The 12,127-nt window shown below is 40.1% G+C and overlaps 1 protein-coding gene across 1 annotated transcript in view; it reads right to left on the minus strand.

The window, feature by feature from the left end:
- The window catches only part of DYNC1H1 (dynein cytoplasmic 1 heavy chain 1), a 70,804-nt gene that overhangs the window by 57,991 nt on the left and 686 nt on the right, over positions 1-12,127 (minus strand). Inside the window, exons 2-4 of the mRNA XM_083348586.1 lie at positions 6,453-6,540; positions 4,912-5,085; positions 4,258-4,513 (exon numbers count right to left, since the gene is read on the minus strand). Coding sequence (XP_083204712.1) covers positions 4,258-4,513; positions 4,912-5,085; positions 6,453-6,540 — 518 coding nt within the window. The remainder of the gene's footprint in view (positions 1-4,257; positions 4,514-4,911; positions 5,086-6,452; positions 6,541-12,127) is intronic.

A 12,127-nucleotide genomic window follows, 5' to 3' on the forward strand; every position in this document is an offset into this window, starting at 1 on the left:
GCCGCTTCCCCCATCGCTCGCTTGCCCGCGCAGCCCCGAACTCGCCCCAACTCACCGCCAGCTGCCGCTTCCCCCCATCGCTCGCTTGCCCGCGCAGCCCCGAAGTCGCCCCAACTCACCGCCAGCCGCCGCTCCCCCCCATCGCTCGCTCGCCCGCGCAGCCCCGAACTCGCCCCAACTCACTGCCAGCCGCCGCTCCCCCTCCGCTCGCCCGCTGCCTCGCCCGCGCCGCCCCAACGCCACAGCCAGCCGCCGCTCGCACGCCTTTCCGCCTCCCTCCCCTTTGGGCAGCGCTCCGCCCGGCGCCTTCCCTCCCCCGCTCTCCGCCGCCTGGCGACCCGCACACTGGCGCAGCGGGGCTGAAAGGAAGCCGGTCCCTTCCCTTCGCTCCCCGCTTAGTGCCTGAGTCATGGCTGCTGACGGGGTGGATGAACGCTGCTGTCAGCGCCCAGTTCGGGCAATGTGACTCCGACGGCCCCGCCGTATTTCTCGGACAGCAGCCCGAGAGGTAAAAAAACCCCTCATCTCTCTCCCCAGCCTCGTCTCCCGGCACGTTGGCCCCAAACTCCCCATCGGCTTTCCTGGCGTCGCTGCCAAGTTCAAGGGGAGAAGAAGAAGAAGAGCGGGGCACGGGGGTGGGGGCTGACGGAGGAACGAGCGGACGAGCTTGGGCGGCGGGGCAGAATTCCGCGGGTCACTTTCGAGGCCGCGGGAGCGAACCGTCTCCAGTTCTTCCGTTTACTCCCGGCTTTAGGCAGCTCCAGGCGCGCTGGGGAGTGAATTTGGGGGCGGAAGGGGTGCATCTCTTTGCGCCCCCCAGGCCTCCCTAGCTGCTTTGTTGATGGCAAGGGAGAATTGGGGATCGGAGTGGGGGGCATCGGCTTGGAAGGGGGCGGGGACGCGGCTGCTGCGGAGAGGACTCCGCTGTCCTTGAGGCAAGGCTGAAGCTCCTGAGCCTTCTTCCCATTTGCCTGGCTCTCTGCGCTTCCCTCCTTTCCCTCCCCCCCCCACAATTTTGCTGAATCAGGGGGCTTCTCTTGAGAAACGGGCACGAGGAGGGAAACAACGCTTGACTGCCCCCCCCACACACACACACAAGCGGCAAAAGCGGGGGGGAGAGAGAAACGCCTTGTTCTCTCCTCTCAGCAGAGACTTGTTTCGGGGGATCCAGCCTCTGACACACACACACACACACAAGCGGCAAAAGCGGGGGGGGGGGGAGAGAGAAACGCCTTGTTCTCTCCTCTCAGCAGAGACTTGTTTCGGGGGATCCAGCCTCTGACACACACACACACACACAAGCGGCAAAGGGGGGGGGAGAGAGAAACGCCTTGTTCTCTCGTCTCAGCGGAGACTTGTTTCGGGGGATCCAGCCTCTGTCACACACACACACACACACACACAAGCGGCAAAAGCAGGGGGGGGAGAGAGAAAAGCCTTGTTCTCTCGTCTCAGCGGAGACTTTTTTCGAGGGATCCAGCCTCTGTCACTGGGCAGCTGACAGAAAGGGGCGGCAGAAGCTGCATCCCCCGAAAGAAGTCTTCGCCGAGAAAATGGGCGCTGAGATTTTCTCGGCGAAGACTCACCTTCTCCCGTTCACCTTCAGCAGCTCCGCCAGGCCCGTCCAGTGCCCTGCTAGCAGAGCTTGACAAATGCAAAAGCTGCTTTGGTTAAACACTGGAAGGTTTAGTGATTAACCCACCCCACCCCACCCGGTCTTCTTGCTGTTTCTCCCCATCCTCACTCCTACCCACAGGGGCTCTCTGCCTCTTCTACTACTTTTTCTTTCTTTCTTTTTTGCTGAGGTGTGCATCTCTCTCTCTCTCTCTCTCTCTCTCTCTCTCTCTCTCTCTCGTGTGTTATCTCGAACCAGATGGGATGGCAAAGTCAAATGCAAATGGGGATCTTGCAGATCTTGCCCTGCCTTTCCCCCCACGGTTACCTTCTGTTCTTGATGAGCTCACGAGTGCTCAAGGACAAAATAGGGCTGGGCAGAGCCGGCAGTTAAAAATAGGATGCAGATAAAAGGAAAGGTAAGGAGGGGTTCAGGTTGAGAGGAGAGGCTGCGTAGCCTTAGTGTAACTCCTGTGTGGGCTGACTGGGTTGCCTCCGATGGGCTCGGACAGTGGAACAGAATGGAATAGAAAATATGAAATGGATTGGAACAGAACGTAGAACAGAACAGAACAGAACAGAACAGAACAGAATAGAATAGAAATATAGAAAGTGAATGGAATAGAATAGAATAGAATAGAAATATAGAAAGTGAATAGAATGGAATGGAATGGAATGGAATGGAATGGAATGGAATGGAATAGAATAGAATAGAATAGAATAGAATAGAATAGAATAGAATAGAATAGAATAGAATAGAATAGAATAGAGAATGGTAATAAGAATAGAATAGAATAGAATAGAATAGAATAGAAATATAGAAAGTGAATAGAATAGAATAGAATAGAAAAGAAATATAGAAAGTGAATAGAATAGAATAGAATAGAAATATAGAAAGTGAATAGAATAGAATAGAATAGAATAGAATAGAAATATAGAAAGTGAATGGAATAGAATAGAATAGAATTATAGAAAGTGAATAGAATAGAATAGAATAGAATAGAATAGAATAGAATAGAATAGAATAGAATAGGAGAATGGTAATAAGAATAGAATAGAATAGAATAGAATAGAATAGAATAGAAATATAGAAAGTGAATAGAATAGAATAGAATAGAATAGAATAGAATAGAATAGAATAGAATAGAAATATAGAAAGTGAATGGAATAGAATAGAATAGAAATATAGAAAGTGAATAGAATAGAATAGAATAGAGAATGGTAATAAGAATAGAATAGAATAGAAATATAGAAAGTGAATGGAATAGAATAGAATAGAATAGAAATATAGAAAGTGAATAGAATAGAATAGAATAGAATAGAATAGAATAGAGCTGGAAGGGACCTTGGAGGTCTTCTAGTCCAGCCCCTTGCTCAAGCAGGAGGACCTATACCAGTGGTGGTGAACCTATGGCACGCCTGCCAGAGGTGGCACTCAGAGCCCTCTCTGTTGGCACGTGCGCCACCACCGCTGCCAGCAGCAGGTCCTTGTCGGTTGGTGGACTAGAAGAAAAGGGAGGGGGAAGCATTTTACATGCGTGCATGCGTGCACGGGGCCACGAGCAGGCACATGCTGCAAAGGGGGCGGGGCTAGTGCCTGCGTGATACTCACTAGCCCAGCCCCGTTCTCACGTGGTGCGGTGCCTTGTATCTGCACCCTGCGGCGCGGCGGTTGCTGTTTTTGTGCCTTGCGGTACGGTGGCCCATTTTTTGCTCCCCCTTTTTTTTCGTGCCAGAGGCGGCACTCAGAGGCGCCTCCCTCTCCCCTCCCCCGAGGGCACCAGAATGCCGATGCTGCCTTGGCAGTTTGTGATAAACAAGTGGGTTTTGGCTTGCGGTTTGGGCACTCGGTCTCTAAAAGTTTTGCCACCACTGACCGATACCATCTCAGACAGGTGAATGTCCAGTCTCTTCTTAAAAACCTCCAGTGATGGAGCACTCTTGATTTCTGGTGGCAAGCTGTTCCACTGGGCAGCTGAGAGAAAGGGGCGGCAGAAGCTGCATCCCCCGAAAGAAGTCTTCGCCGAGAAAATGGGCGCTGAGACGCCTCATTCTCTCGCTCAGCGGAGACTTCTTTCGCGAGATCCAGCCTCTGCCGTGCTGCACCGAGAGAACAGCAAGCTGCCCCATTCTCTCGGCGGAGCACTCCACCGCCCCATTCTCTCGGCGGCTTGCCACCCCGTTCTCTCATCTCAGCAGAGACGTCTTTCGGGGGATCCAGCCTCCAGCTGCTGCATTTCCCAGCCTCGGCTTATACTCGAGTCAATAACTTTTTCCAGTTTTTGGGGGTAAAATTGGGGGTCTCGGCTTATACTCGAGTCGGCTTATACTCAAGTATATACGGTATTTTCTTTTGGAAAAATGGAGATTGTTTTGCTTTAAAAAAAAAAGACCTGGAAGGTTGGGCACTAGAGCCAGAGGATAAAAAGAACGGATCAGAAATCCTTAGTGCAAAGTTTTGAATCTCTCTATTTTGAATACCTCAAATGAGAAACTGAAACCCAGTCACTGATAAATGTGGTAAGAATTTTTAGCATAGATATAGCAATGGAATTTGGTTTAGAGATATGGATCATATTTCTTATAACTGACAGCTACCTACAGTAGAAATAAATCAGGGTAAAATCACTAAAAGTAATTTACCTTTTGGATTTCTCTAATCCAGCGGTTAACTCCAGATTGTAGTTGGTTGAGAAAAGTTGGGTCTTCAACTTTATCACCAAAATCTGTAACCTTTGGCTTTTCTCCACGTTCATAGCACTGCTTTGCAACATTAGTGATAATTGGATGAATTGGTAAACTAATCTCTGGTATTTCAATATTCTGCTGCAAATGCAGAAGTCCCATTTCAAGTTCTGCAATTTTTTTCTCAACTGAGGGAGCCATTTTATCCCCATCCCTTAGGAGAAATACAAAAATAAGCCAAATAAAAATCTACACATGTAATTAAGACATTTACAATACATATGCATGCAATCCAGAGTATGTTGCCCACCAACACAAACGCAGGGTAAGATATTACTACAATTTAAAATAAACTTGATAAAAGAATGAGATGTGCCATACAATTAACTGTTGTCACAAAGTTTACACAGGGAATCAGACATTTCAGAAAGTTGCCTCTTTCCTATAAGGACCCATGGGAGCAGCATCAAATGCAGCTTGAAAGCTCCAATCTTTCAAAAAAACTAAATGTATTTTAACAGTTAGAACGCTGACTATTAATAATTTTCCACATATCTTCCCATATCTTTTTTTTAATTCACTCATACAAATTGTACCAACTACAGTAGTTACCTGTCTGCCTTGCCAGATTCTCTGATGTAGGACTTAAAGAATGGAGCAACAGCATTGCTAATGAAGGAATGCAACGTTTCATAGGGAGAATCTTCACTGAGAGTGAGAACTCTGAGCTGGGATGACACAGGCTTGTCTGCATCAATTACTGGTGTTCGCTTAATAAAAGCCAAACTATAGATTACCAAAAAAAAGTAAACATTTACTCAGTTTAACATGAGGACAGTCAAGTTTAAGGCAGTTTTAATTTTTGTTAAGTTTGTATCTTATTTCCACTTCAAACATGAATTCAACTAGCTAATAACAATAGTAAATAGAAACATTATCAAAACCTAAACATTGGTTAAATACTTTTATAGCATCACAGAATAAAAACATCTAATTAAAAACCTATTTTTATATTATCTATCATCTATCTATCTATCTATCTATCTATCTATCTATCTATCTATCTATATTATCTATCTATCTATCTATCTATCTATCTATCTATCTATCTATCTATCTATCATCTATCTATGTCAATCATCTAATTTATATAGCTGCCAAGCTCACAAGCAAGTAACTGTGTGACGTTCAACAAAACTAAAGCAATAAAATCCTACCAAATTACTTGAAAAACCACGTCTAATAACAGAATTTTTCCTGATGATAAGTAACTTATCCTTGAATCCATGCTCAATCCTACTGACTCCATGTACATGTTCATGCAGTTTCATTGGCCATAATATAGAAATGGTTTGTCACTGCCTTCTTCTGGGGAGGTTTTGACTTTCCATCTAGCCTAGAACCATAGTATTTTTTGGTAGTCTGGACACAGAAATTAAACTATTAAAAGAGTATTTAAACCAGGACCAGACAAGAAAGCTTTCCCAACCATGTATGTGCTGCAACCTAAGACAATAGCACAATTCAACATCAAATTATTGGTAAATTGTGAATTTTCCATTATTGAGAAAAATAAAACCTTTAAATAATTATATAAACCTTTGATCTGCTTAACAGATTTACTAAGCAATTGCTTCCTATTAAAAAAGGGGATTGAGGATCCTGACCCTATTCTTTCCAGTGACTATGCAATTCCCTACAGCCTTGGACCAAAAAAAATAAGTGTAGTCTCTGATTGCAGAATGTTTACCCAGATCTCTTTTCAATTCAGACCTTATGGGAAATTAAGATCACTACTCATATGACACATCCATGATTGGCATTTTCAATATCTTTGTGTCAGAAAGTGAGGTATGCTTCATAGAATTGGTGTTGGTGAATCATCTAACTACAATACTGGCATAAGGAATCTGAATTTAAGGCTAAATGATGAGAGTACAACCAACCTGTAAAGTTCACTCTTCAAAGGGGAGGGGAGTAGAATAATCCTGCTTTCTAATTTGTCTTTTAATTGACTACCAGAAATTCTGCTTTTTTAATTTAATTCCATTTTATTTATGATCTACATTGAATACTAATTTGTCATTTTCAAGTAGGAATATATGTTAGACATATTTAAAGGCACAGACTCACACTGACCAGCATAGACTCACCTGTTTGATTTTATACCATAATGAATGTCAGTGCTTATTCCATAAGAAATAAATTCTTTTTCTTCCTCTCCTTCATCACCAACATCCTCTGCAAAGAATTAAGAAACCTTACTAGCATCAGTTTCTACACTAATACATTTTTATTTTGATATATGAAAAAGAGAGAAAAAAAGGACAAAGGGAAACATTAGGAAAAAAAATACAGGAAGTCATGTGATTTTTAAAATAGATCATTAAACACCGGCTGCACAAATAACACTTTCCATTACCTCATACACAGAAAGCAAGTATCAGTAATTTAAAACCGCAAAGTTGGGGTCATATGGTCTCTTCAATACTGAAGATTAATTTTTTTTATCTCTCCCATGCTTAATTCAAAATTCTTCAGAACTACCAATTCATAATTTTTGACATCCAGTTTAATCTCTTCTGACAGGCACCAAGGATGATAGATGGAGTAATTTGAGAGCAGTTTATTGTTCTTCACCTATAGACAGAATCTAAAGTATAACTATAGATATACTCTGAGAATAGCTAGGAAGCTCTACTGTCTCTAGAAAGAAGCCCCTCCCTCCTGGAAATGCAAGCTACATTCTACCACATTTTGATTCACAAGTACACTTACATCTCTACTTCCTTGCATGTATTTATCAACTGAGCTCAATCTGTCAGGTCTTGTCCAAGAATAACATAACAAGTTCAGTTTTTTATTTGCTTACACCACATTGGCAGAATCTTGCTATGTTACACTTATATTACCCTAACCCAGGGGTAGGCAACCTTGGCTCTTTTATAAGTCATGGACTTCAACTCCCAGAATTCCTGAGTCAGCATAGCTGACTCAGGAATTCTGGGAGTTGAAGTCCATGAGTCATAAGAGAGCCGAGGTTGCCTACCCCTGCCCTAACCTAAGGCATCCTTATGATCACAGAATTTCTGTTGCTAAGCAAGAGAGTTTTTTGCCACATTTTTAAATAAATCACTGAAGTTGTTAAGTAAATCATGTGGCTGTTAAGTGAATCTGGGTTTTCACATTGACTTTGCTTGTCAGAAGCCTGGGAAGATTACAGAGGGTGACTACATAACAGTGCAACATAAGTACATGCTAGTTGCGAAGTGTCCAAATTTGATCATGACCATAGGGATGCTGCAATGGTTGTAAGTGTGAAAACTGGTCGTAAGTCACTTTTTCCAATGCTTTTGTAACTTCAAATGGCCACCATACAAATGGTTGTAAGTCTAGGACTACCTATACACCTAAGGTGAGTCTAAGAAGTGACTATCTTAAATCTCTTCGTTTTCCACAATCCATCTGTGGACTATGCTGTTTCTTGTCTCACCCAACTCCTTGGAATATGCTTCATTCATCCTGGAAATCTGCTGCATTACTATAGTTCATCACATCTCGTTCAGATAAACTACACTCTTTCGTTTTGTTTCACACAGACATCTTTTATTTTATTAATGTCATTAGTCAACTCGTGTTCTTTATCATTTATTCCATTCTAAATCACAATTTTATTAAACAGAATGAAAAATAAACAAGTCCATGCCTAGAATCATCCAAAATGTATTCTAATTATCAACAGTAATTTGCAAATTTCAGATACTGCTAATAGATCTGGATGAAGTTGCAGTATCAAGAAATATTCTGCAATATACTGCCATTTTGGTCTTGTATTATCCTAACTTTATCTTGCAATAAATTATTCAAATGGTTTACAAACTAGATCTGAATAAGGTGACTGAAAGTATAAAAGAAGAATTTTAACTGATATTTTGTTTCTGGAATTATCCTAGGAAGATCTAAATGAATAAGTAAAAGTTTTTGAAAGCATGAAAGTAAAATATATATATTGTGGTTGAGCAAAAAAACCTGATTCCTCTTACTCATAAAGCAGTATCTAGTCAAGGAGAATTCAGATCTTTTAGATATATTCCTCAATAATTGCATTTAGTCAAGTGTTCCTTGCTTTATACTGGCTTAAATTTAGGAAAGTGTAAAGAAAGTGCTAAAGAGATTGGGAAGCTGGGTGGGCAAAACTCCAGAAATGAAGATTCCTAAAGCTAGAATTGTTTATTGCTGTTGTTTATACTATTTTATATAAATTGTCTTTTCTCTAAACATTTTTGTATCTGAACTATGCCAGTTTACAGTTTACAAATAGTTTTCTACAGAATTCTAATTCTAATTTGTCAAGATTCAGTGCAAACAACATTTACTTAAAAGTCATAATTCTCTCAAATATTAGAGGATTCTTTATAGACATACAGGGAACCAATATGGCTTAAGGAAAACGGGACTCAATTATCAATTTCTTAGCTGACAATGCTGCAGTAATGACACCACCGCAATGCAGCACACTGACGCTGCTCTCTGGAAGGCACACCCAAATGGGGAAACAGAAAGAAAGAGCAAGGAGCTTGAATAATATATCTCTAGAGGAAAAAAAATACTAAGTGAACTTTTAAGCATTTTTCATAATATCAAGGATTCAGTTGACATAATACTGGACAAATATTGCTATTCTTTATTAAAAAAGCTAAAATACTTTTAGCAAGGCTTACTAGATTTTTGTGTTTTAGAAGGGGAAAAAAACACCTATTCTGCTCAAATTTTATGCACTTTTTATCAGAAATCAACACTTTCTAAAAAAAACTGGTTTTTTTAAATGCTCCAATATAAGTTGGCATTATTTCTGCTTTATAGTTTATTCTAAATCAAAGTTATTCTTAATGAAATAAAATGATGAAATTTATTTAAAAAGGAGAATTAAATTTTGCTGTCATTCAGGTAAGAAATATTTATTTTCCAAAAATCCCACCATATCAGATTACTCTTGAAAAGTCTCAGAAAACTGTAATATCTGCAAAATGCAGACTGGTTTAATTATTGCAATAAGGATTACATGAGTCTCTACTGTAGTGAAATATCTGCACTGCATACCAATTGCTTACTGGTCATAATTTAAGGTGCCCCAAGTGGTTTGAGCCTGATTATCTGAGGAACTATCTCCTATTATGAACCTTTGTGGACATTAAAATATTTTTATCAGAATTGTATTTATCTGGGTTATAAGAGAAGACCCTATATTGCTCCCAGACTAGGAAAACAACTACGGTATTATGGGCTTCATGATTGGCCTAATTCTCTAAGCACTGACAAACTATTTCAGGTTTTAACTGGTATAACACCTTTTAAATATTTGTTAGCCACCATGACTGCTCATTTGAAAATAAAATATTGAGTGAATATAATATCAGAACTTGCAGCTTAAACTTTACAAAATTGTATTACATCTCAAATCAGTAATTTGGGCATACAATTTAGATTTGCTTGATAAACTTAAGATATTTGCATGATATGATTCTTACCTTATTCAAAGGATCTATTAAATTAAAAAAAAGTCTAGGCTTTTTGTATAGTTATTTGGCAGTGTATAATGAACAGAATGATCAACTAAAATGTGCTATTTTGATTATCATTTAATACTAGTTGATCTCATTTAAGTGATATCAGCAATTACTGCACAACACATCTCAAAAAAGGGCTCTTCCCAGATTTTGGAAATAAGGAGGGTGATTTAGTGATGCAAATAATCAAGCTGTATTATTACCATGATTTAAAATGTAGTGCACAAGATAGCTCCAACAAATCTGTAAATCTATTTACACAGTCTATAATAACTTTATCAAAATTATTTTATTTGTAAAAGACCATAAAAGAATCTACCATTCAATCTGGAAAACACCCAAATATACCTTTCAAAAATACTTAGTCACAAATGAGTCCTACCACTAATTTAGAAGTTTTGGAGAATTATTACTGTGTGGAATTGAATAGAGAATGCTTACAAACAGTTGTACAATTCTTCAACCACAAATAACATTTAGAAGAAAGGATGTGTTTAATGTACTGGAATAATTACCATAGCTTTTTATATAAACTAAAAGCATTCTAAACTACTTTTTGAAATTTCAACAATACCTATCAATATTTTAAATATTGCAAATGATTACTTCTGATTACATAGGAAATGTCTCCACTTAGAAATCTCTTGAATGACTTCTAAAACTACTTAAAGAAATTGCAGACATTTGGAAGGTATTCTTCCTTGTCACCCCCAAGTTATCAAATTTAATCAATTAGTAACTGTATTTGGGCATTCATGTTTACATTTTTAGAAAGATTAAAATTCACCTCTTCAACCAAGCATTTCATACTGTGTTCTATGACAGTGTGTGATTTTAGATTTATATTCTTTGTTTCTAACCTTACTTTTATAAAACCAGTAATTGTTTGGACAAAGAAACTGAATTTCACTTACAGAAACTTTTGCTTTTATACTATAGTGATATACTTTTAATTAAAAGACACTTATCTTTAAGCCCTGGAAATATACATTTAAACTAAGTGCATATGGAATTGCAATAATACTATGGGGACTTATTGGTGTTCCATCTTGAGAATCTTTTTGCATTTATTAGGAAGTGCAAAATGTTATTAAGCAGTATGTTTTCCCAAATATTTCTTAATCTTGTAGTTAAATAATTTACAATGAAAATGCATACAAACAATATATAATGGAGTTTACTGTACAAAATACAGATACTTCAACTCATCAGTTGAAGTGTTAAGGTGGAAAGGGTCAATGATTGATTCTAGCATATTAGACTGATGCAAGCAAATCTGATTGTTTCATTTCCTAGCTATCTGGTGATCCTATTCTCACTGTAAGGCCAGGGTGCAGTATAATGCTAAGCATTTATTTTTGTTAAAAGTTCATTCCCAAAGAGGTACTATTGTCCACTTTAAATTTTCTCTTGTATCTTAAGTAATCATACAATGATCAGTTACATTCATTTGGCATTCAAGGAAGGCAGAATCCCTGACATGCCTAAAAGTGGTAGTAAGTGATGGGGCAGATCACTTTGTCTGAGGCTTTGACAAATCAAAAAAAAAAAAACTTTCCCAGATGGTTATGCCTCAAATTTACAGGGAATAGAATTTACTTCGATGTATGATGCTTTACTAGGAGTCATAGAAGACATGGATCGCGAGCAAATGGCAAAAGCCGGTCAGTACCGTTCAGAGCATATAGGCCTAGCAAATAATCTGGCGGGTAAATCAGCTTCCCTATAGGATCTGGTGCTCCAAAGATGAAACCTGATTTACAGCACTGATAAAACAAACACGGTCGATTCGCGCCAGCCGTGTTTATGTCAGCTGGGCGCCATCATTTAAGGCGCTGGCAAATACTCAATTAGCGCCAGCATTTGCAAGATCGAGCGGTACAAAGCCACACACTAAGAAGACACACTCTCTCTCTCGCCAGTCTTTCAAGGCCGGGGCTGGAAGTGGGAGAGAAAGAAGACACTCTTTCGGGCCAGGGCGACTACGGGCTTCTTCTAGAGCAGGGGTCTTCAAACTTGGCCCTTTTATGACTTGTGGACTTCAACTCCCAGAATTCCTCAGCCAGCAAAGCTGGCTGAGGAATTCTGGGAGTTGAAGTCCACAAGTCATAAAAGGGCCAAGTTTGAAGACCCCTGTAATCTAGAGCTAATGGATGCGGGCTGCAAAACGCCGGACGGCCACTACTAAAGGGGAGCAACACTACGCAGCACCCTCTCAAGGGAAGGCCTGCTGACATCGAGTCCTCCGGGTGGAGGCAGCC

Source organism: Vipera ursinii, assembly GCF_947247035.1.
Source record: "Vipera ursinii genome assembly, chromosome: 1".
In the NCBI taxonomy this organism is placed as follows: domain Eukaryota; kingdom Metazoa; phylum Chordata; class Lepidosauria; order Squamata; family Viperidae; genus Vipera; species Vipera ursinii.